The sequence below is a fragment of the Enhydra lutris genome, unplaced genomic scaffold (assembly GCF_002288905.1).
Source record: "Enhydra lutris kenyoni isolate GAN:26980312 unplaced genomic scaffold, ASM228890v2 scaffoldscaffold68, whole genome shotgun sequence".
Taxonomy (NCBI): Eukaryota; Metazoa; Chordata; class Mammalia; order Carnivora; family Mustelidae; genus Enhydra; species Enhydra lutris.
Genome location: NW_019154152.1, coordinates 10832133 through 10853315, shown reverse-complemented (window position 1 = coordinate 10853315; position 21183 = coordinate 10832133). Strand labels below are relative to the sequence as shown.

At 41.2% G+C, this 21183-nt stretch overlaps 1 protein-coding gene across 7 annotated transcripts in view; it reads right to left on the bottom strand.

Moving 5' to 3' along the window:
- The window catches only part of LOC111159374 (nucleoporin 98), a 124643-nt gene extending 103749 nt beyond the window's left edge, over positions 1-20894 (bottom strand). For 5 of the 7 annotated variants that reach the window (XM_022521782.1, XM_022521786.1, XM_022521783.1 and 2 more), the window contains exons 1-2: positions 20784-20893; positions 1275-1378 (exon numbers count right to left, since the gene is read on the bottom strand). In XM_022521782.1, coding sequence (XP_022377490.1) covers positions 1275-1350 — 76 coding nt within the window. In that variant the 5' untranslated portion in view covers positions 1351-1378; positions 20784-20893. Of the gene's footprint in view, positions 1-1274; positions 1379-20783 lie in introns of all 7 variants that reach the window. The other 2 variants (XM_022521785.1, XM_022521788.1) reach the window with 1 other exon arrangement.
- Positions 20895-21183: the final 289 nt, after the last annotated feature.

Below are 21183 nucleotides of genomic sequence, written 5' to 3'. Positions count from 1 at the left end.
ATATATATATATATATATATATATATATAAAAAACATATATATATATCAAGTACCTTCTATGAATGATCAAAAAACCATGAAAACTCCAAACTTATTTCTATTTCTTATAAAATTCTAACAAGATCTTATCCAGTTATTTATCAAAGAGAATTTGTTATAAGACCAAAGTATGAATAAAATTCCTATCTAAAACTATCAGAATGATTTTTTCTTTTTAAAAATTTATTCAAGGGCGCCTGGGGTGCTCAGTGGTTAAAGCCTCTGCCTTCGGCTCGGGTCATGATCTCGGGGTCCTGGGATCGAGTCCCGCATTGGGCTCTCTGCTCAGCAGGGAGCCTGTCTCCTCCTCCTGTCTCTCTTTGCCTGCCTCTCTGCTTGTGATCTGTCTGTCAAATAAATTAAAAAAAAAAAAAAAATTTTTAAAAAAAAAAATAAATAAAAATAAAAATTTATTCAAGTATAATTAAGTGTTACAGTGTTTCAGAGTTTCATTAGTTTCAGAATCTGTATTTAAGAGTTTCTTCATATCTTTTTTCTTTGTTCATTTGTTTTCTTTCTGAATTCCACATATGAGTATAGGTCTTTCTCTCACTTATTTCACTTAGGATTATACCCTCTAAATCTATCCACATTGATACAAATGTTAAGATCTCAGTCTTGGGGCACCTGGGTGGCTCAGTGGGTTAAGGCCTCTGCCTTCGGCTCAGGTCATGATCTTAGGGCCCTGGGATCGAGCCCTGCATCGGGCTCTCTGCTGAGCAGGAAGCCTGTTTCCTCTTCTCGCTCTCTCTCTCTGCCTGCCTCTTTGCCTACTTGTGATCTGTCTGTCAAATAAGTAAATAAAATCTTTAAAAAAAAAAAAAGATCTCAGTCTTTATGATTAATATTCCACTGTATATATACCACATCTTTATCCATTCATCAGTCCATGGACACTTGGGTTGTTCCCATACCTTACCAATAATGCTACAATAAACATAGGGGTGCACATTTCTTTTTGAATTAGTATTTTGGTTTTCTTTGGGTAAATACCCAGTAGCGGAATTACTAGATTGTATGCTGATTCTATTTTTAATTTTCTAAGGAACCTCCACACTATTTTCCACAGTGGCTGCACCAGTTTGCATTTCCACCAACAGCGGGCAAGGAAGGGTTCCTTTTGCTCCACACCCTCGCCAGCACTTATTTCCTGTGTTTTTTATTTCAGCCACCAGAATGGATTTGTTCTTAGTAAGAATAGCTTAAGTTTCTCCCCTTGTTTTGTAAAACTTACTCTGCCCAAATGTTGAAGTTGTGCCAAAGCCACCAGTGCCACCCCCAAAGGGTGTTCCAAATGACTTATTAAACATCTTCAAAATGAGTCTTTGCTTCAGCAAGCTGAAAGAAGAAAAAATTATCACCTTTTAAGGACCACAGAATACAAACTAATTCTTTCAGAAAATGTCACTGTACAAGTTTAGTCCCATCCAAACTACAGCATATTGTTCATTCTCATTCAATATCCTAAAACTCTATATAATAAAAGGACTTCTAAAATTGAGCTGAATTACTGGTACCATAATTTAAGGTTAAACTTCAGATCTCACCAACAATCATCCCTTTAAAACAAAATGTTTGTTTTTTTTTAACTTTTTTAAAGTTCCCTTCTAATGAAGATTTTGGGTCCACTATGCCAGACCTAGGAGGTTATTCACAATACTGATTAAAAATTATAATGATATTCCACTATCACAACCAACTGAGAAGGTAAAATTGTTGTCTGGCTGTTTTTGCATTATAAAAAGTTTTTCTGCCCTATTTGGGGGAGGGGGTATATAAAATGCTGTAATGGTAAATGTTCTTTAAACTATGTATGTCCCTCCCCCCATCTCCAAATCCGAGATTCCAGTGCCCTGACATTCTCTTTGAAATAACTTAAGACCATTCTTTATGGTCTCCTACTTACCTATCTTTGTCTGGGAACATTACAGAAAACCTTTGGTGAAAATCCCCCAACTCATACGAATGGCTCCTCTCCAGTATTAAAACTATGCACTTAATGAGTTGGACCAAAGTGTTCCAACAAATACGAAAGTTTGGTTTATGCCCCTCCCCAGATTTGCATAAAAGACAAGTTAAAGACAGTCTATTCAAAAGTAAACACTGTCTACCTGTACCCTAAAATAAATCATACATTATATGTTAATTTAAAAAAAGTAAACACTGTCCCTGATAAATTTTCCTTAAACTTAAGGTTATCTACTACCTCTTATCAGCCAGCAGACAAGAAAATACTTAGTAAACTTTGTACTTTTAATATAAAAATCTCAGAAAATAGCCAATTATGCTTATCTGGATTTTGTAACAGGCAGGATGATTTTTCCATTATTTAAACATGATGGAAGAGTTTTTTTTCTTCTAGTAAAATCATACCCCATTCATATAATAGAATTAAACACTTAGAGGTGCTCCCCACAATATTCTAGTTACCCTTTAGTACTTTCAGTCATTCTAATAACCAAAACATGTTGTGCAACATTGGAAAAGATAAAGCTGTCCCTAAATACCTACGGCTTTACAAAAATCAACATTCTGCCCACTAAACTCCCCTAGTAAAAAACTCCAATATTTAGTTCTTTATCCCAACATATGGGAATTTACTAATTCCAATTAAACAAAGCTCACTGAAACCAGTAGTTCAAGAGAGCCACATCAGAATTAGTTTGCAAGCTTTTCAAAATAACCGCCCCTCCCCTAGGCCCCATTCTAGAGATGAGGACCAAATTAATTATGTCCAGGGTTGGGATGTAGACATTTGTATTTTGAAAGGCTCTTCAAGTGACTCTAATGCATTCTCTTGGAACCAGAGGCTATATTTCACGTAATCATCATTTCTCTTTTAGTAATGAGATCTGCTTGGAGTTTCCTGCCTTCTCAACTTAACAGGTGTCATGAAGTACAGAATGAGCCTTTCCCCTATTAACTGGCAACTTTTCTTTCCAGGGAAAATATTCTTGGAAGTACTTAGCAGAAGTCTAGACCTCTATGGTCTACCTATGTATTTGTTTTTCAACAGTTCATTTGGAATTGACAGCTGTGCTAGGGTAGGGGTCAGATGTCTAGACAATTTCATTTTGACTGCAATCTCTCTCATACTGCTGTCTTGAGCAAGAGCCCTATCACATCCACTTCACTCTCCGTTGACTACATTTTTTGACCCATCATCAGCACAGCAGAAACTGTAAGGAGTAACAGTTATTACACTAAATTTGCCATCCATTTTCTTATTCATCCCCACAACCAGCAATCTGTTCATGTACATCTGACATCTATACAGCAGATGTGTCAAGATTCAGAAGCTAAGTAATAGTTTTTTCTCTGTGACATTCACCCTTATATTAAAGATTTTAGTGTTAATTTGGGAACTAGGTTCTACAGGCCAAGTCCATAGCTCCCAACAATCAAAACTTGCTTTTTAAAATTCTTACCCTAACAGGGGCACTTGGGTGGCACAGTCAATTGAGTGTCCAACTCTTGATTTAGGCTCAGGTCATGATCTCATGAGTCATGAGACTGAACCCACGCTGGGCTCCCCAGTCAGCGGGGAGTCAGCCTGAGATTCTCTCTTTCCTTCTCCCTCTGCCCCTTCCACTGCTCCCTCTAGGGCACACACTAAGATACATAAATAAATCTTATTTTTAAAAAACCTTATCCTGGAGCGCCTGGGTGGCTCACTTGGTTAAGTGTATGACTCTTGATTTCGGCTCAGGTTATGATCTCAGAATCATGAGGTCAAGCCCCTCTTTGGGCTCTGTGCTCACAGTCTGCTTATCCCTCTCCCTCTGCTCCTCCCCTGCTCATGCTCTCTTACTCTCTCAAATTAAAAAAATCTTAAAAAACATAAATTTAAAAATCTTATCCTAACATAAAAACCTAACATCACATATATTTCATAAGGGATTTTAAATAGTAATAAAATATCCTAGGAAACACCTAATGGTTTATAAGCTTTTCTACATTATCTCAACAATCCTAAAATGATGTTATTATGCATCACTATCTGTATTTTAAGGATGAGAAAAGAGGATCAATTGTTTACCTAGCCTCCCAAGGTCAAAGAAGTAGTAAGTGGTAGAGCCCCAGTTTAATCTATCTTCTGACTTCCCACGGACACCCTCAAGCCTAGGAGGGAACATACTAAGCAACAAAGAACATGTTCAGTATTAAAGAAATTCATTGTATCTGTTCCAGACCTAAGCACAAGGGACAACGCGGGGACCAAATCCAATTTGGACTCTTGGGAAAAAAAGGTTCTCACTCAAGTTCAGCCTATCTTTTTGAGGTTCTGGCCATGATGGGCTTGGCTCAGTCTCAAGCCTGAGCATCCTGGGATTTAAGTTTGTTGTTTTTTTTTTTTTTTAATTATCACCATGGAAACAAACCAAGATTTTGGAAACAGCTTCACAATTTTTATCATAATTGCTAGAAATTGAAGAATGGCTAATGCAGTTAACCCTTTGCCCTTTATTTTTTTTTTAAGATTTTATTTATTTGACAGACAGAGATCACAAATAGGCAGAGAGGCAGGCAGAGAGAGAGAGAGAGAGGAGGAAGCAGGCTCCCCGCAGAGCAGAAAGCCCAATGCGGGGCTCGATCCCAGGACCTGGGATCATGACCTGAGCCGAAGGCAGAGGCTCAACCCACTGAGCCACCCAGGAGCCCCAACCCTTTGCCCTTTAAACAAATCATTTTCTTGACTATGCTATGAAATGTCAGTGACTCAATGAAAGATGTCCCATTCTCTACACTTTCCCCTTCTAAACCTACTAATTCATTCTTTAAAACTTAGCCCAGGGGATGCCTGGATGGCTCAGTTGGTTGAGCATCCATCTCTTCGCTTTGGTTCAGGTCCTAATCTCAAGCTCCACACTCAGAGCACAGTAAGCCTAAGATTCTCTCTCTCTCCCTCTGCTCCTCCCCCTCTCATGTGTGCACGTGTGCTTTCTCTCTCTCAAATAAAATCTTAAAAAACAAAAATCCTAGCTCAAGCTCAAATGTCATCCCTTCCATAAGCTTTCATAGCTCCTTCTAGCAATTAGTCAAGTCATTCCTCCAAGCTGACATAGCACATGATGATTTGTTTATAAGTATTCATCCTGACTCTGACTCTTTATGGTGGACAGTGTGATAATACCAACTACACAGATCTCCCTGTAAGAGAGAAGGATCTGTAGTCCCAGCTGGTACAAAGTACTACCGAAAAGATAACCCTCAGCTACTGAAAAGCTGCCTTACTCAATGTCATATCCTCTTCCAAGGATAGCCCACATGCAAAATGAGGCCCCTTCACTCCCACTTAAGCGAATTCTTTTTTTTTTTTTAAGATTTTATTTATTTATTTGACAGAGATCACAAGTAGGCAGAGAGACAGGCAGAGAGAGAGGGGGAAGCAGGCTCCCCGCCAAACAGAGAGCCCGATGTGGGGCTCGATCCCAGGACCCTGGGATCATGACCTGAGCCGAAGGCAGAGGCTTTAACCCACTGAGCCACCCAGGCGCCCCCAATTAAGCTAATTCTAAAGGATGCTTCCAGCTTCACATTCTCCACAGGATTGCTGAGGCCTTCATTAAAATAATATCACAACTCGGGGCACCATATATATAACAGATCAAACAACTTTTTGCTGGTTGTATTCAGCCATTTTGTGATCTCTTCCTTTTTCCAACCTCTTAATTAAGTGAAAAATTCTACCAAGAGTCTTCCTTTCATGGTATCCTTTTGCTCTGAGAATTCATCACACTTGATTTTAAGTAAGAAGTTACTTCTAAAATAACTTGATCAGAGGCACCTAGTGGCTCAGTGGGTTAAAGCCTCTGCCTTCTGCTCAGGTCATGATCCCAGGGTCCTGGGATCCAGCTCCGCATCAGGCTCTCTGCTCAGCAGGAAGCCTGCTTCCTCCTCTCTCTGCCTGTCTCTCTGGCTACTTGTGATCTCTGTCTGTCAAATAAAGTCTTAAAAAAAAAAAAAAGATAATATCACAACTCAATTTCTCCCTCAGCCCATTCCCCTTCTCTCCCAAGGCGGTTATCTCAAAACACTGTAATAAAACTCATGCAAGACTATCTCTAACTCAGAGTCTGCTTCCCAAGGAGCTCAACCTTCAAAAACTCCAACCCTCCCCAATACACAATGAACTTCTCCAGGATAAACAGTACCATTGATTTACTACCCCAGAAACTAAAAAAGGATCTGAAACATATACAGTTGACCTTTAAACAATACAGAAGGTATTAGAACTTCTGGCACCCCCAAAACTTAAGTACCTAATAACCCACTGTTAGCTAGAAGCCTTATCAATAACATAAATAGTTAATGCATATTTTGTATGTTATGTATATTATGTACTACATTATTACAGTAAAGTGAGCTACACAAAGAAATGTTTAAAAGGTCATAAAGAGGGACGCCTGGGTGGCTCAGTTGGTTAAGCAGCTGCCTTCGGCTCGGGTCATGATCCCAGCGTCCTGGGATCGAGTCCCACATCGGGCTCCTTGTTCTGTGGGGAGCCTGCTTCTCCCTCTGCCTCTGCCTGCCACTCTGTCTGCCTGTGCTCGCTCTCTCTCTCTCTGACAAATAAATAATTAAAAATCTTTAAAAAAAAAAAAAAAAAAAAAAGGTCATAAAGAAGAAAAAAATAGGGGCGCCTGGGTGGCTCAGTGGGTTAAGCCTCTGTCTTCAGCTTAGGTCATGATCTCAGGGTCCTGGGATCAAGCCCCACATCCGGCTCTCTGCTGAGCAGGGAGCCTGTTTCCCCCTCTTTCTCCGCCTGCCTCTCTGCCTACTTGTGATCTCTGTCTGTCGAATAAATAAATCTTAAAAAAAAAAAAGAATACATTTATAGTACCGTACTGTAATTATTGAAACAATTCCACATGTAAGTGCACATGTGCAGTTCAAAGTGTTGTTGGACGATCAAGTGTACTCATTTTCTAAACTAATGACGATAACCACTAATGTGTTTTTTTAAACAAAGGCTGTATGATCAAGTTATTTTTTTTTTCAGGATTTTATTTATTTGACAGAGATCACAAGCAGACAGAGGCAGACAGAGAGAGAAGAGGAAGCAGGCTCGCTGCTGAGCAGAGAGCCCGATGCGGAGCTGGATCCCAGGACCCTGGGATCATGACCTGAGCAGAAGGCAGAGGCTTACCCACTGAGCCACTAGGTGCCTCTGATCAAGTTATTTTAGAAGTAACTTCTTTTCTTAAAATCAAGTGTGATGAATTCTCAGAACAAAAGGATACCATGAAAGGCAGACTCTTGGTAGAATTTTTCATTTAATTAAGAGGTTGGAAAAAGGAAGAGATCACAAAATGGCTGAATACAACCAGCAAAAAGTTGTTTGATCTGTTATATATATGGTATATTTCACATATATATGTATGCATGTATGCAGAAATGTTTATGTATGTGTATTTATTATCACAAACTAGCTGATAACATTTAAAATAGGGCTATGTCAAAAAAACCAGATTTTGGGGGGCGCCTGGGTGGCTCAGTGGGTTAAAGCCTCTGCCTTCGGCTCAGGTCGTGATCCCAGGGTCCTGGGATCAAGCCCCGCATCAGGCTCTCTGCTTGGCAGGGAGCCTGCTTTCCTCTCTCTCTCTGCCTGCCTCTCTGCCTACCTGTGATCTCTGTCAGATAAATAAAATAAAATGAATTAAAAAAAAAAAACAGATTTTGGGCCTCTCATAAAAAACCTAATGATTAAGCAAACTAGGGACTCTAATCATTTAGTAATAGTCTGGAGTTTAGTAGCAACTGCCCCCACCACAACTTTGGTAAAGTGTAATCTCCAATGTGCCACAATGCCCACCCAGCATCACTCATTTCCATCAGCTGCCTGACCCCAACAGATTTTGAGTTTGTAATTTCTGATATAATTAGAGCAAGGACCAACATGTTTAAAACTGGAAAAGCAGTAAGTGCCAGGAAGCACAACAGGAAGTAAAAATTAGAATGTGAGCAGGAAACAGGAGGAAAAATTTGTGGGGATTTAGAATGTGAACTGGACCTTGGGGGACTAGAAAGACAAGAGAGGAAATGAGGACCAAGATAAATAAGGTACACAGGTAAGAATAGGTATTTGTGTACCTATCCTATCTGGCCTTGTATTTTACAACCAGAGCTTAGCTTCCCTCATATAATAAGCATAAATAAATATACTTATCAGTTCATTAGACAGAGGTCTTTAACCTTAAATTATCCAACTGAAGAAGTAAATCAGAGCACTCTGCTATGTATGCACCCAGGATATGGTATCAAGAACAGGACACCACCAGAACATTTGGACAAAGTTAGAGAGTTATTTCAAGTAAAAGACGTTTAATGAAAAAAAGCAAATTGCAAAAAGATACGTTTGGCAGATTATACAAAAAAGAAAAGAAAATACACTCTTATTTATTGATATGTATATACACAGTACGAGTAAAAGGGGAGACTATAAAAAATACATGAAAATGGTTGCCTATGGAGAAAGGAAGGTAAATGATATATGGGGCAAAGAATTCAGAGGACCCAAACTTATTCCTCATGTTTATTTCTTCTATTACCAGAAGCAACAATAAAAAAAGATATAGAGGATGCAGATCATCTGTACTAACTCTATTCTCCCATTAAAAAAAGGGAGGGGGGGAATGTTCACAGCAGCAATGGCCACGGTCGCCAAACTGTGGAAAGAACCAAGATGCCCTTCAACAGACGAATGGATAAGGAAGATGTGGTCCATATACACTATGAAGTATTATGCCTCCATCAGAAAGGATGAATACCCAACTTTTGTATCAACATGGAAGAGATTATGCTGAGTGAAATAAATCAATCAGAGAGAGTCAATTATCGTATCGTTTCACTTATTTGAGGAGTATAAGAAATAACACCGAGGACATGGGGAGATGGAGAGAAGGGAGTTGGGGGGAAACTGGAGGGGGAGACGAAACAGGAGAGATATGGACTCTGAAAAACAATCTGAGGGTTCTGAAGGGGCGGGGGGTGGGAGGTTGGGTGAGCCTGGTGGTGGGTATTATGGAGGGCACGTATTGCATGGAGCATTGGGTGTGGTACATAAACAATGAATTCTGGTACACTGAAAAGAAATTTAAAAAATTAAAAATTTAAAAAAGGGGGGTGGCGCTGGGTGGCTCATTCATTAAGTGTCTGCCTTCGGCTCAGGTCATGATTCCAGGGTCCTGGGCCTGAGCCCCACATCGGGCTGCGTGCTCAGCGGGAAACCTGCGTCTCTCTCCCACTTTCCCTGCTTATGTTTCCTCTCTCGATGTGTCTCTCTCTGTCAAATAAATAAATAAATAAATAAACAAACAAACAAATAAATAAATAAATAAATAAATAAATGCAGGGGCGCCTGTCTAACTCAGTTGTCAGAGCATGTGACTCTTGATTTTGGCTCAGGTCACGATCTTGGGTTTCTGAGACTGAGCCCCACATCAGGCATGAAGCCTATTTAAGATTCTCTCTCTTACTCTGCCCCTCCCTCACTCACACTAGAGATCTCCCCCTCTCTCTTAAAAAAAAAAAAAAAGGAGGAAGTAATGCTAGAGATTGTTGGAGTGGAACTTCTAAATCCATTTAAGTTCAAAGGCATAGCAAAAAAAAAAGGTTTAGGAGCACCTGGATGGCTCAGTCGGTAAGCGTCTGCCTTTGGTTCAGGTCATGATCCTAGGGTCCTGGGATGGAGCCCTGCATTGGGCTCCCTGCTCGGCAGGAGGCCTGCTTCTCCCTCTCCCCCTGCTTGTGTTCCCTCTCTCACTGTGTCTCTCTCTGTCAAATAAATAAATAAATCTTTAAAAAATTTTTTAAAAAATTTAAAGGCATATCACACATTCAAACCTTTATCCTTTTAAATATATTAACCTGTCCCAATGGGCTGCCTGGTGGCTCAGTGGGTTAAGCCTCTGCCTTCAGCTCGGGTCCTGATCTCAGGGTTCTGGGATGGAGTCCCACATCAGGCTCTCTGCTGGGCAGGGAGCCTGCTTCCTCCTCTCTCTCTCTCTCTACTTGTGATCTCTCTCTCTGTCAAATAAATAAAATCTTAAAAAAATAAAAAAAAAAATAAATAAATATATTAACCTGTCCCAAACTGAAATAGTAGCTAACATTTTAATTCTTACTATGTCCCAGGCACTGGCCTAAGTACACTTTACAAATTATCTCATATAAACCTCCCAAGAATCCAAAGATGTAGGTATTTTGATCTCTATGTTACAAATGGTGAAATTGAGCATGATCACAAAGCTACTCTTGACTATTAGCTGTGTGTATAGAGCCTAGAGCTCTATATGTCATAAGTCTATATGTCAAGCTCTATACGTCAAAGTCATAAAAATGACTTTGCATTCACTATAAATAAGAAAGCTATAAAACCAAAATTTGGCACTATTAATCCAGCCCTATCAGGAGAAAGAGACACTTCGGGACGCCTGGGTGGCTCAGTTGGTTAAGCAGCTGCCTTCAGCTCAGGTCATGATCCCGGCGTCCTGGGATCGAGTCCCACATCGGGCTCCTTGCTCATCAGGGAGCCTGCTTCTCCCTCTGCCTCTGCCTGCCATTCTGTCTGCCTGTGCTTGCTCTCTCTCCCTCTCTCTCTCTCTCTCTCTCTCTGACAAATAAAAAAAAAAAAAAAAAATTTATAAAAAAAAAAAAAAAAAAAAAAAAAAAGAAAGACACTTCTCTGGCAAACATGACAGTTCCAATCATCAGAAAGGAAACTGCTCGCCCTTATGGAATGACAATTTATGTGGCCTAGAACTTTCCTGCAAAGATTAACCACTTCCTTTATGGATGGATGTACTTACACTCACTGCAATTTTTTTTTTTTTGTAAGACATATTTAGAAAGAAAAGATTAAAATGAAATAGTCCTATACAGAGAGAAACAATGCCATTAAATAATTTACTTTGTTCTTGCGGGCGCCTGGGTGGCTCAGTGGGTTAAAGCCTCTGCTTTTGGCTCGGGTCATGATCCCAGGGTCCTGGGATTGAGCCCTGCATCAGGCTCTCTGCTCAGCGGGGAGCCTGCTTCTTCCTCTCTCTCTGCCTGCCTCTCTGCCTACTTGTGATCTCTGTCAAATAAATAAATAAAATCTTTAAAAAAAAAAAATTTACTTTGTTCTTTGTGCTGATCTTTTTAAGTAGGCTCCACACCCAGCGTGGAGCCTAATATGGCTTAAACTCACTATCCTGAGATCAAAACCTGAGCTGAGATCAAATCAAGAGTCAGGCACTTAAACCACTGAGCCACCCAGGGGTGCCCTGTGCTCGATCTTCTAATTAGTAATTCAGACTGTCAGATGTCTCAGTCAATTCCATGTCTGACTTTGGCTCAGGTCATGATCTCGGGGTCCTGGGATGGAGCCTGCGACTGGCTCCCAGCTCACCAGGGAGTCTGCTTCTCCCTCTCCCTTTGCCCCTCCCCCACCCTGCACGCTCTCACTCTCTCAAATGGATAGATAAAATCTTAAAAAAAAAAAAAAAAAAAGACTGTCAGATATAAGAAAGAGGAAGCCTTAATAACAGACATCAGTAGTCCAGTATTCCCCCACTATCCCAAATGAAGCTTAATAAACATTCAACTTTTGTGCACTTTGTGAACTCTAGTCTCCCCTTTTACTTGTACTGTGTATATACATATCAAGATCGACCTCAGTTTTCCTCCAGAAGAGTGGTGGACAGTCCATGAAAGAGGGTAACAACCCAGCAATTGCCAACTTTAAGCACTATCTGAATGACTAAGCAAGCTTGCTGCTCTCTGACAACAGAAAGTTACACAACTGGGAAGTAATTTTTCCTCTCCACTTCACTGAGTTCCTTTGTACCAAACTCTTAAGTAAAGAGCAAAAACAATAAATAACTGTTAGATGAATGAAGTACTACTTCCCAGCTTACAAAGTACTTTTTCATATATCCTCTCAACTAATCTTCACAAAAATACTAGAATAACAGGAATTATCTTCCACAGTTAAACTGAATGGAAAAATAACTGTTACTTTTTGCCTTGAATAGAAAAGGGATAGGAGAGTTAGGCAGAATTCCAAAAAATTAGCTTAGTCTTAATCACCAGATATCACATCCCAGCAAAACCACCTGCTATCTTCTTGTTTTACTGTATCCTTCCTATGATCAATCCCAGTTAAGCCATTCCTTTGTTAGAACATTCACTTTTCTCTAAAACTTATGTCCCTTTTTCTTTTTGTTTTTTAAAGATTTTTATTTCTTTACTTAACAGAGAGAGTGACAGAGTATAAGCAGGGGAACAGCAGAGGGAGAGGGAAACGCAGGCTCCTCGCTGAGCTGGGATACCCAGGCACCCCCTCACTTTTTCTTTCTAAAAATTGATGTTCAGGGGCACCTGGATGGCTCAGTTGGGGGAGTGTGTGACTCTTGGATCTTGGAGCTGTAAGTCAGAGCTCCAAGGTGGGTGTAGCAATTACATTAAAAAAAAAAAAAAAAAATCTTGGGGCACCTATATAACTCAGTCGGTTAAGCGTCTGCCTTCAGCTCAGATCATGATCCAAGTGTCCTGGGATCAAACACCACACCAGACTCCCTGCTTCTCCTCCTCTCTCTGTCGAATAAGTAAAATCTTTAAAAACTGATAAATAAAATCTTTTTTTTTTAATTTTTTAAAACTATTTTATTTATTTATTTGCCAGACAGAAATCACAAGTAGGCAGAGAGGCAGGCACAGAGAGAGGGGGAGGCAGGCTCCCTGATGAGCAGAGAGCCCGATGTGGTGCTCCATCCCAGGACTCTGGGATCATGACCCGAGCCAAAGGCAGAGGCTTTAACCCACTAAGCCACCCAGGCACCCTGATAAATAAAATCTTTTAAAATTTATTTATTTATTTATTTGAGAGAGAGGGTGATAGCAAGAGAGAACATGAGCAGGGAGGAGGAGGAGAAGCCGGTTCCCTGCAAGGAGGGAGCCCGATGTGGGACATGGTTCCAGGACTCTGGGATCACAACCTGAGCTGAAGGCAGGCGCTTAATCAACTGAGCCACCTAGGTGCCCCAGTAATAAATAAAATATTTTTAAAAAGAAAGAAAAAAATATCTGGGGCGCTTGGCTGGCTCAGTGGGTAGAGCATGCGACTCCTGATTTCAGGATTTTGAGTTCCAGCTCCACACTGGGTGTAGAGATTATGTAAAAATTAAAAAAAAAAATAAACATAAAAAATAAAAATTGCTGTTCAAGCCTCACCTATTCCACACTGTCCCAGATTAGACCCTCAGACTCTTATCAGTATAAAAACACATCCCCTTCCCCTCCCCCATTCCAAACATGATTACGTAAACTAATGCCTCTCAGCTGCTTTTAGTTATGCAATATATTTGTTGTCATATCAGCCCCTGAGTGTATGAGCTGTTTGCTGCTCTAGTAGAAAGCATCTGGATTTTGCTTAATTTCATCCATTAAGGTATAAATTAATTTAAAATAATCTGTATTATCTAGTTGAGCTCCTTTCCTCGCAGTGCTGAGTAGCATTTTCATTCCTTTAACATAAGCTTCATTTGAAAAACAGAAGTAGTGAAAAGAGTACATCAGTTCTGGAGTAACACAAATCTGTATTTAAAACTCTCCACCACTTACTATCTTTGCAATTCTCTGAAAATCTAAAATAAACTCAAAAAAGTTAAAAAGGAATTTAAGAAACCCTGCCATTTGCTACTGTGTAACTGTACTTGTCAGGATATTCAACCTTTCAGACCTCTACATCTACAATTAACAACAGGGATTATCCAGCCCACACTGAAGGACAAAGATGCCTCAGACTAGAGCTCCTCAAAAGTAGGTTTGTTTGTTTGTGTTTTCCTAAGATTTTTAATTTTTTAAAAAGTAACCTCTACACCCAAAAGCAGGGTTTTTTTTAAGCTTTTCAACAAATATTTTTATAATACTTTTAGTAAGAAAAACGTAAATTAATTTCCCCTCGCTCTAAGCCTTGACTTCTTAATGCCCTGCTGGATCACCATACATAAAATGATTTCACAATACTTCAGTGTCCTCTAGTGACCATTTAATATAACTATAAAATACCACTGTAAACAAAGAAAAACAAACACTTGCTCCACACACACTGAGGTCACTCTGATCATTCTCTTCCACTCATCTCACCTCTCTAGTCTCCTTCCCAACAAGTCACCTTTAATTTACAAATCCATTCATCTATTTCTTTTTTTTTTTAAGATTTTTTTTTTAATTTATTTGACACAGAGAGAGATCACAAGTAGGCAGAGAGGCCTGCAGAGAGAGAGGGGGAAAGCAGGCTCCCTGCTGAACAGAGCCTGATGTGGGACTCGATCCCAGGACCCTGAGATCATGACCTGAGCCGAAGGCAGAGGCTTAACTTACTGGGCCACCCAGGAGCCCCTCCCCTATTTCTTAAGAAGCTTAATCCACCAAGAAGGTGGGTGGACACCAGAAGTCTCTATGTCAAAGGAGCATGCAGAAATAAATAAGGTATGAAGTGATGAGTGAGCGCAACACGCATTCATGAAGCATGAACTGTTCCCTTCCTGAACAACAGTCCTAATTCAGTCAGTTCTTTCTTCTCTTGACTAGTGGTTTTCAAATATTTTTAGCTATGGAACCCAACACAGAAGCTGCTCTGGCGGAAGTAAAGAGGAATAGGTTCAGTAGAACTCTACCAGCAGAATGCTTTCAAAGAACCGATGTGAAAAATCACTGTCCTTTCTAGATTAGTAATTCTGAAAATGAGGTCTGAAGGCCCCTAAAAGGCCTTGAGACCTCTTTCAGAGTGTCCATGAAGTCAAAACTATGTTCATAACAATACTAAGGCATTATTTACTTTTTTTTTTTTTTTAACTGTACTAACCTCAGCACTAGGGGGCAAAAGCAATGGTGTATAAAACTGCTGGAACCTGAGCATGAATCAGGACAATGACCCAAACTATAAAACAGTTACTGAATTCTTCATTGCCATACACAGCACACACAAAAAATACACTTTCATGTGAATGTCTTTGATGAAGTTGTAAAAATTACTGATTGTATTAATTCTTGACATTTCAGTACACATTTTAAAAAATATTCCGTGATTATTCTTTGAGATAAAATGGTAAATACTCAAAAGCACTTCTGTACATGGAAATACAAGAGCTATCTCAAAGAAAAACACCTGTGTGATTACCTGAGTAGAAAGTTGAACCAGCTGATCTTTCATGGAACACCACTTTTACTTCAGAGAATAAATGACAAACTATGGTTATTCAGATTTGAAATGAAAATTAGAATTATGCCTGCCACTATGAGCTTGTCAGCTCATTCTTAAAAGACTTATCTGATGAGATGGGTGGAAATGTTAACAACTGTATAATTAAATTTGTCAACGTTCTGAAGAGCTACATAACCCAGTGAACCAATGATTTCTTAATGACCAATGTACGATGTCATAAAATTATGCATGAGTAAATATCCATTCAAAGTGCAAGACAAACCAATGAAATTTAAATGTAACACTGTACTAAGTTCAATAATATGGCTTCAGGGCACCTGGGTGGCTCATTCAGTTAAGAGTCAGCTCGGGCTCAGGTCATGATCCTAGGGTCCTGGGACAGAGTTCCACATCCGGCTCCCTTGCTCAGCAGGGAATCTGCTTCTCCCTCGTCCCCTCCCTCCCTTCTGCTGAATGCGTTCATGCGTGCTCTTTCTCAAATAAATCTTTTTTTTTTTACAATTCTTATTTAGTTATTTGAGAGAGAAAGAGAGAGCGCACACATAAGCAGGGGTAGGGGCAGAGGGAGAACCAGACAGCATGCTAAGCAGGAAGCCTGATGTGGGGCTTGATCCTGGAACTCCGGGGTCATGACCTGACCTGGAGGCAGGCACTCAACCAGCCACCAAGATGCTCCTCAAATAAATAAAATCTTAAAAAGTAATAATAATATGGCTTCAGATTCCATATTGCAACAAGTCTTCACAAACGTTTGGGACACCTGGGTGGCTCAGTTGTGAAGTGTCTGCCTTTGGCTCAGGTCATGATCCCAGGGCCCTGAGATCGAGTCCCACATCGGGCTCCCTGCTCAGCGGGAAGCCTGCTTCTCCCTCTGCCTATGCCTTCTTTCTCTGTCAATAAATAAATAAATGTTTGAGTGTAGTGTCAAAGGAGAATATCTACAATTATTTGAAAAGATTATTAAAACCTTCCTCTTCTCCATCTACTCATCTGTATGAGGCTGGGATTTTTTTTCACATACTTCAATCAAAACAACTTATCAACTGTGAATGCAAAAGATCTGCAAATCCAGTGATCTTCTACTAAGTCAGACATCAAAAAGATTTACAAACATGTAAAACACCATCACCCTTTTCACTAAATTTTTTAGTGATTTTTCATAAAACTGTTATGTTAAAAAATGAGTTTGTTATTCTTTAAGTCAATATCTTTTGAAGCTTTAATTTCTAGTATAGTAAATATGAGTAGATATAACCCACATAACAAAAGCTGTCTGGAATCTTCAGTAATTTTTAAAAGTATAAAGGAGTCCAAAGATCTCAAATTTTGAGAACTGCTACACTACACTATTGCTATAGCTTCCTCCTAATTTGTCTGCCAGACTCCAGTTTCACATCTTCCAATTTACCCACCACCCACCAGCTTAAACTCAAGTATCAGACTTAGCTAATTAGAGCTGTATTTTAATAATTTTTACTTCTCTACTACAAAACTGCAATTATGCTGAATTAAGTACAAACTCTTCAATAAGACAATTCTGTGTCAGTACAATGGGACAAGACACCAATCAATGCATATAACTACCAGTGAAATGGAAAAATAGAATTCCACAGCACCACATTTAATTACATCAATTCAACTACAAGCTCTTTTTGCCCTCTTCCACAAAAAGAGAAATAGATATTGCTTTATTTTCCCAATGGCCTAACCCCTTTCAAACAAGACTTTGATTTCTATCCCGGAAAAAGGGAGGATACCACAGAAATAAAGAGACACTAGGACTCTTAGCTTTTCAGCTTCCTGATACCAAATTTTGATAACTTAAGGGTTTTTCAAGGACACTTTACTTTTTTAAAAATATTTTATTTATTTATTTGACAGAAATCACAAGTAGGCAGAGAGGCAGGCAGAGAGAGAGGAGGAAGCAGGCTCCCCGTGGAGCAGAGAGCCCAATGCAACTCGATCCCACGACCCTGGGACCATGACCCGAGCTGAAGGTTGAGCCACCCAGGTGCCCTCAAGGACACTTTAACAAGATGCAATTTATTAGGGGCACCTGGGCAGCTCAGTCAGTTAAGCGGCTGCCTTCGGCTCCGGTCATGATCCCAGGGTCCTGGGGTCAAGCCCCACATCAGACTCCTTGATCAGTGGGGAGCCTGCTTCTTCCTCTGCCTGCCGCTCCCCCTGCTTGTGCTTGCTCTCCCCTCCTTCTCTGTCAAATAAATAAATAAATAAAATCTTAAAAGCAGTGATCTCTCCATCAGGGCAATTTTGCCTCCCAGTGGACATGTGACAATATGTGGAGACCTTCCTAACTGTTACAACTCAGGGAGCTGGGTAGATTTGGGGAACGCTGCTAAACATCCTACAATACAAAACATAACTCCCAAACAAAAAGAATTATCTGGCCCAAAATGTCAACAGTGCAGAGGCTGAAAACTCTTCTCCAGAGACCTACGATGCCAAATACTCAGATTCAATTCCAAACCCAAAGAAATGCACCAAATTCTCAAGAAACACTGTATATGGGGCACCTGGGTGGCTCAGTGGGTTAAGCCTCTGCCTTTGGCTCGGGTCATGATATCAAGCCCCGCATCAGGCTCTCTGCTAAGCTGGAAGCCTGCTTCCCCCCCCCACCTCCCCACCCGCCTCTCTGCCTACTTGTGATTTCTCATTCTGTCAAATAAATAAAATCTTTAAAATAAAAGAAGAGGGGCGCCTGGGTGGCTCAGTGGGTTAAGCCGCTGCCTTCGGCTCAGGTCATGATCTCAGGGTCCTGGTATCGAGTCCCGCATCGGGCTCTCTGCTCAGCAGGGAGCCTGCTTCCCTCTCTCTCTCTCTCTCTCTGCCTGCCTCTCTGTCTACTTGTGATCTCTGTCAAATAAATAAATAAAATCTTTAAAAAAAAATAAAATAAAATAAAAGAAGAAATGCTGTATATATATACCTTACCCTCTACTACCTATATTGTGTGTGTGTGGCTTTTTTTTTTTTTAAGATTTATTTATTAGAGAGAGAGAGCAGACTGAGTGAGAACACAAGTCAGGAGAAGGAGAGGTAGAAGCAGGCTCCCCAATGAGCAGGGAGCCTGATGCAGAGCTCGATCTCAGGACCCTGGGATCAGGACCTGAGCCGAAGGCAGCCGCTTAATCAACTAAGCCACCTAGGCATCCCCCTCTATTACCTATATTGTTAAGTCTCCAAAAATTTCTTAGTCCCCTAACCTTTCGACAAATTGCATAATTATAGACGGGCACTCTGTTAGAAATTAAACATCACTACTACTATCCCTTACTTCCTAGGTTAATTGCTACAATAAAGATATCACAATAAAATAATATACCCAATTTCTTCCCTAAAAGTTCTATTTGCTCTTAGCTATCTAGGAGCTAGTAGACATGAATAAAGTCAGGTACCAAAGTACCATGTAATATAGGAACGATATGAGTCCTCTTATCTAGGCCCCATATTTCAGGAGCACACATATACCCAGTCTTTTTATAGACTATTTTAGGTTTAGCTGTTCCATATTTGTTTATCCCTTCAAATAAACACTGAACGCCTACTATGTGCCAAGCAACCTGAATACAAAGATAAGACAGGGGTTCCTGGGTGGCTCAGTTGGTTAAGCATCCAACTCTTGATTTCAGCTCAGGTCATGATCTCAGAGGTGTGAGACTGAGCCCCACACAGCTTTGCACAAGCAGGGAGTCTGTCTGGATTCTCTCTCTCTTCCCCTCTCTCTTTTCCTCTATCTCAATAAATAAATATTTTAAAAAGACAAATATATTTTACCACAGTCTAATAACATAAACAGCTAAAATACAAAATGATTTGTGCTATAAATAGAAGTATCAAATAAGTGTTATGGAAGCTTGCAGGAGACAGAATGCCAGGAAAGGCTTCCCAGAAGAGGGTGATGCTTGAACTGAGAAAATGTCACAGAAAATACACTCTGTTCACAACTCTGTGTTTAGACTACTGTACTCTTCTGCTCTTACACGCTAGTTTTCAGTTTTTGCCATGTCAGCTAAACAACAAAGTGATGATCTGACCACTGTGAAAAGACCAAAGTGGTAACTTTTAATTCAATTTCCTCAAATCTTACTGAAGAGTGAAAAAATAACTCTATTAAAGTATTTCCCAGTACCTCCAATTTGTCCAGGTTCTGGGTTTGTTTTTTTAATAGCCTAACTTCTTCCACCAAGTAAACAGATCATCTGTCACCCAGTTAACAGGCACTTCTTTCTGAATTTATAAGACTGTCACAGGGAATGATCACTGCTCTTTTCTTTCTTCCAGTTAGTTTCTTCTTCCAAACAGTTTTCTTCTCACCTTATCCAACTAAAATACTTTGAATTCTATGACTTCCATGGTACAAGAACCACAAAATTACCGCTGCCTATCTTTCTAAGTCTTATCTGTATTTCCTACTTTCTATTCCAATAACGTTATGAGTCACTAATTGGATTCTTTCTTCTGAGTCCCCAGCAGCTGACACAAAAATTTCAGATTTGGAATTGGAAATTAGCAAACACGTAGTCTTACCGTTTCGTTTCCAATACATTTATATCACTGACATTCTTTAACCAACTTTAGTTCTCGTGGTTTGGGTTAGGGTACCGCAAATGAAGCTTCTGCCTTTACACAAACAGAAGTGGTACCAACCAGATCAGAAACGCGATCAAAGGCTGCTTCTAACTACCGAATGCTCCCCCCCGCAACTCCCAAAGGGAACCTTCAAATAATGGGAGGGTGATACAGAAGAAAAATTTCTAGACTGAATCAGATCGGTGATACAGGAGAAAAATTTCCAGACTGAATCAGATCTGGTATTGGCTAATCCTGTCCCTTCTCTGGACCTCAGTTTCTCTATCTATAAAACTTGCACGTGATGTACGGTAGGGAGCTGGCTTTATTTTTTAGGTCTCTATGGCTATAGTAATCCAGAAATCACATCTCTTTCTCCTCATCCAGTTTTACATGGAACACGTGAGAGAACAGAAAATAACCTTTTACTCCACTAAACCGTCCTTAATTTTCAAATATTATTTTAAAAAACTAACAAACTCCCGACCCACCCACCCTAAACCTCGGGCTGCAAATTTTCCCCGAGGAGACGCCACAGGCAAGTTAAAGCCTATCCAGCACGACGGTCGACGGAAGTGCTGGGGAGACCCAATTCAGGGTCCTAAGACGCTGCCCCCGCAAAGGGCCCGCCCACCTAATCACCGCTGGGCAAATGAATGAGTACCACCAGATACATGGTCGCTCCCTCCGCGCAGGCTGCGACGGGAGACCCCGGGGCCCAGACTCCACGGATCTCGACTCCCTCGCAGTGCCCGAAGAGCCCGGCCTCCCGGCCGCAGGGTTGAGGGCCCCGCCCCCTCCCTCAGGGCAGAAGGTGCGCGCCGGGGCGCGAGACTTCCGCGCGGAGCACTTCCGCGCGGAGGGCCTCCGCGCACCCGCCCGCCCTGAGAAGAGGAGGAGCCTATCTGTCCGGGGCCGCCACCGCCCGGGTTCCCGACTTACCGCGGTGCGGCGGGGGAAGGGAAGTGTCAGGAGTGGAGGCCTAGGCCCCTCCGCCACCCGCCGCTCAGCGAGCAGCGCGCGGCCGCCACGAAACCGTCGCCGCCGCTACCACCACCGCCACCGACCGCCGCTTCGGGCGCAGCGCGCAGAGGGCCCGACTGCGTCACACGCCGCCCGCCGTCAGAGGCTCGCTCCGGGCGCTCCGCCCTCGCTGTCTGCGCATTGGCAGGCAGCTCCGCCACTCTAAGTCTGCCCTGTTATTCATTGGGCAACAAGTCTTTTGAAACCGAACGTGAAGGCGGTCTTTGGGAGAAGGGGAGAGGGGGAAGAGGAGGGACTTGAGGAGTTACGGAGAGGAAAGGGGAGCGGCGGTGAGAGGGACATGTAGTCCCGCCCCTCT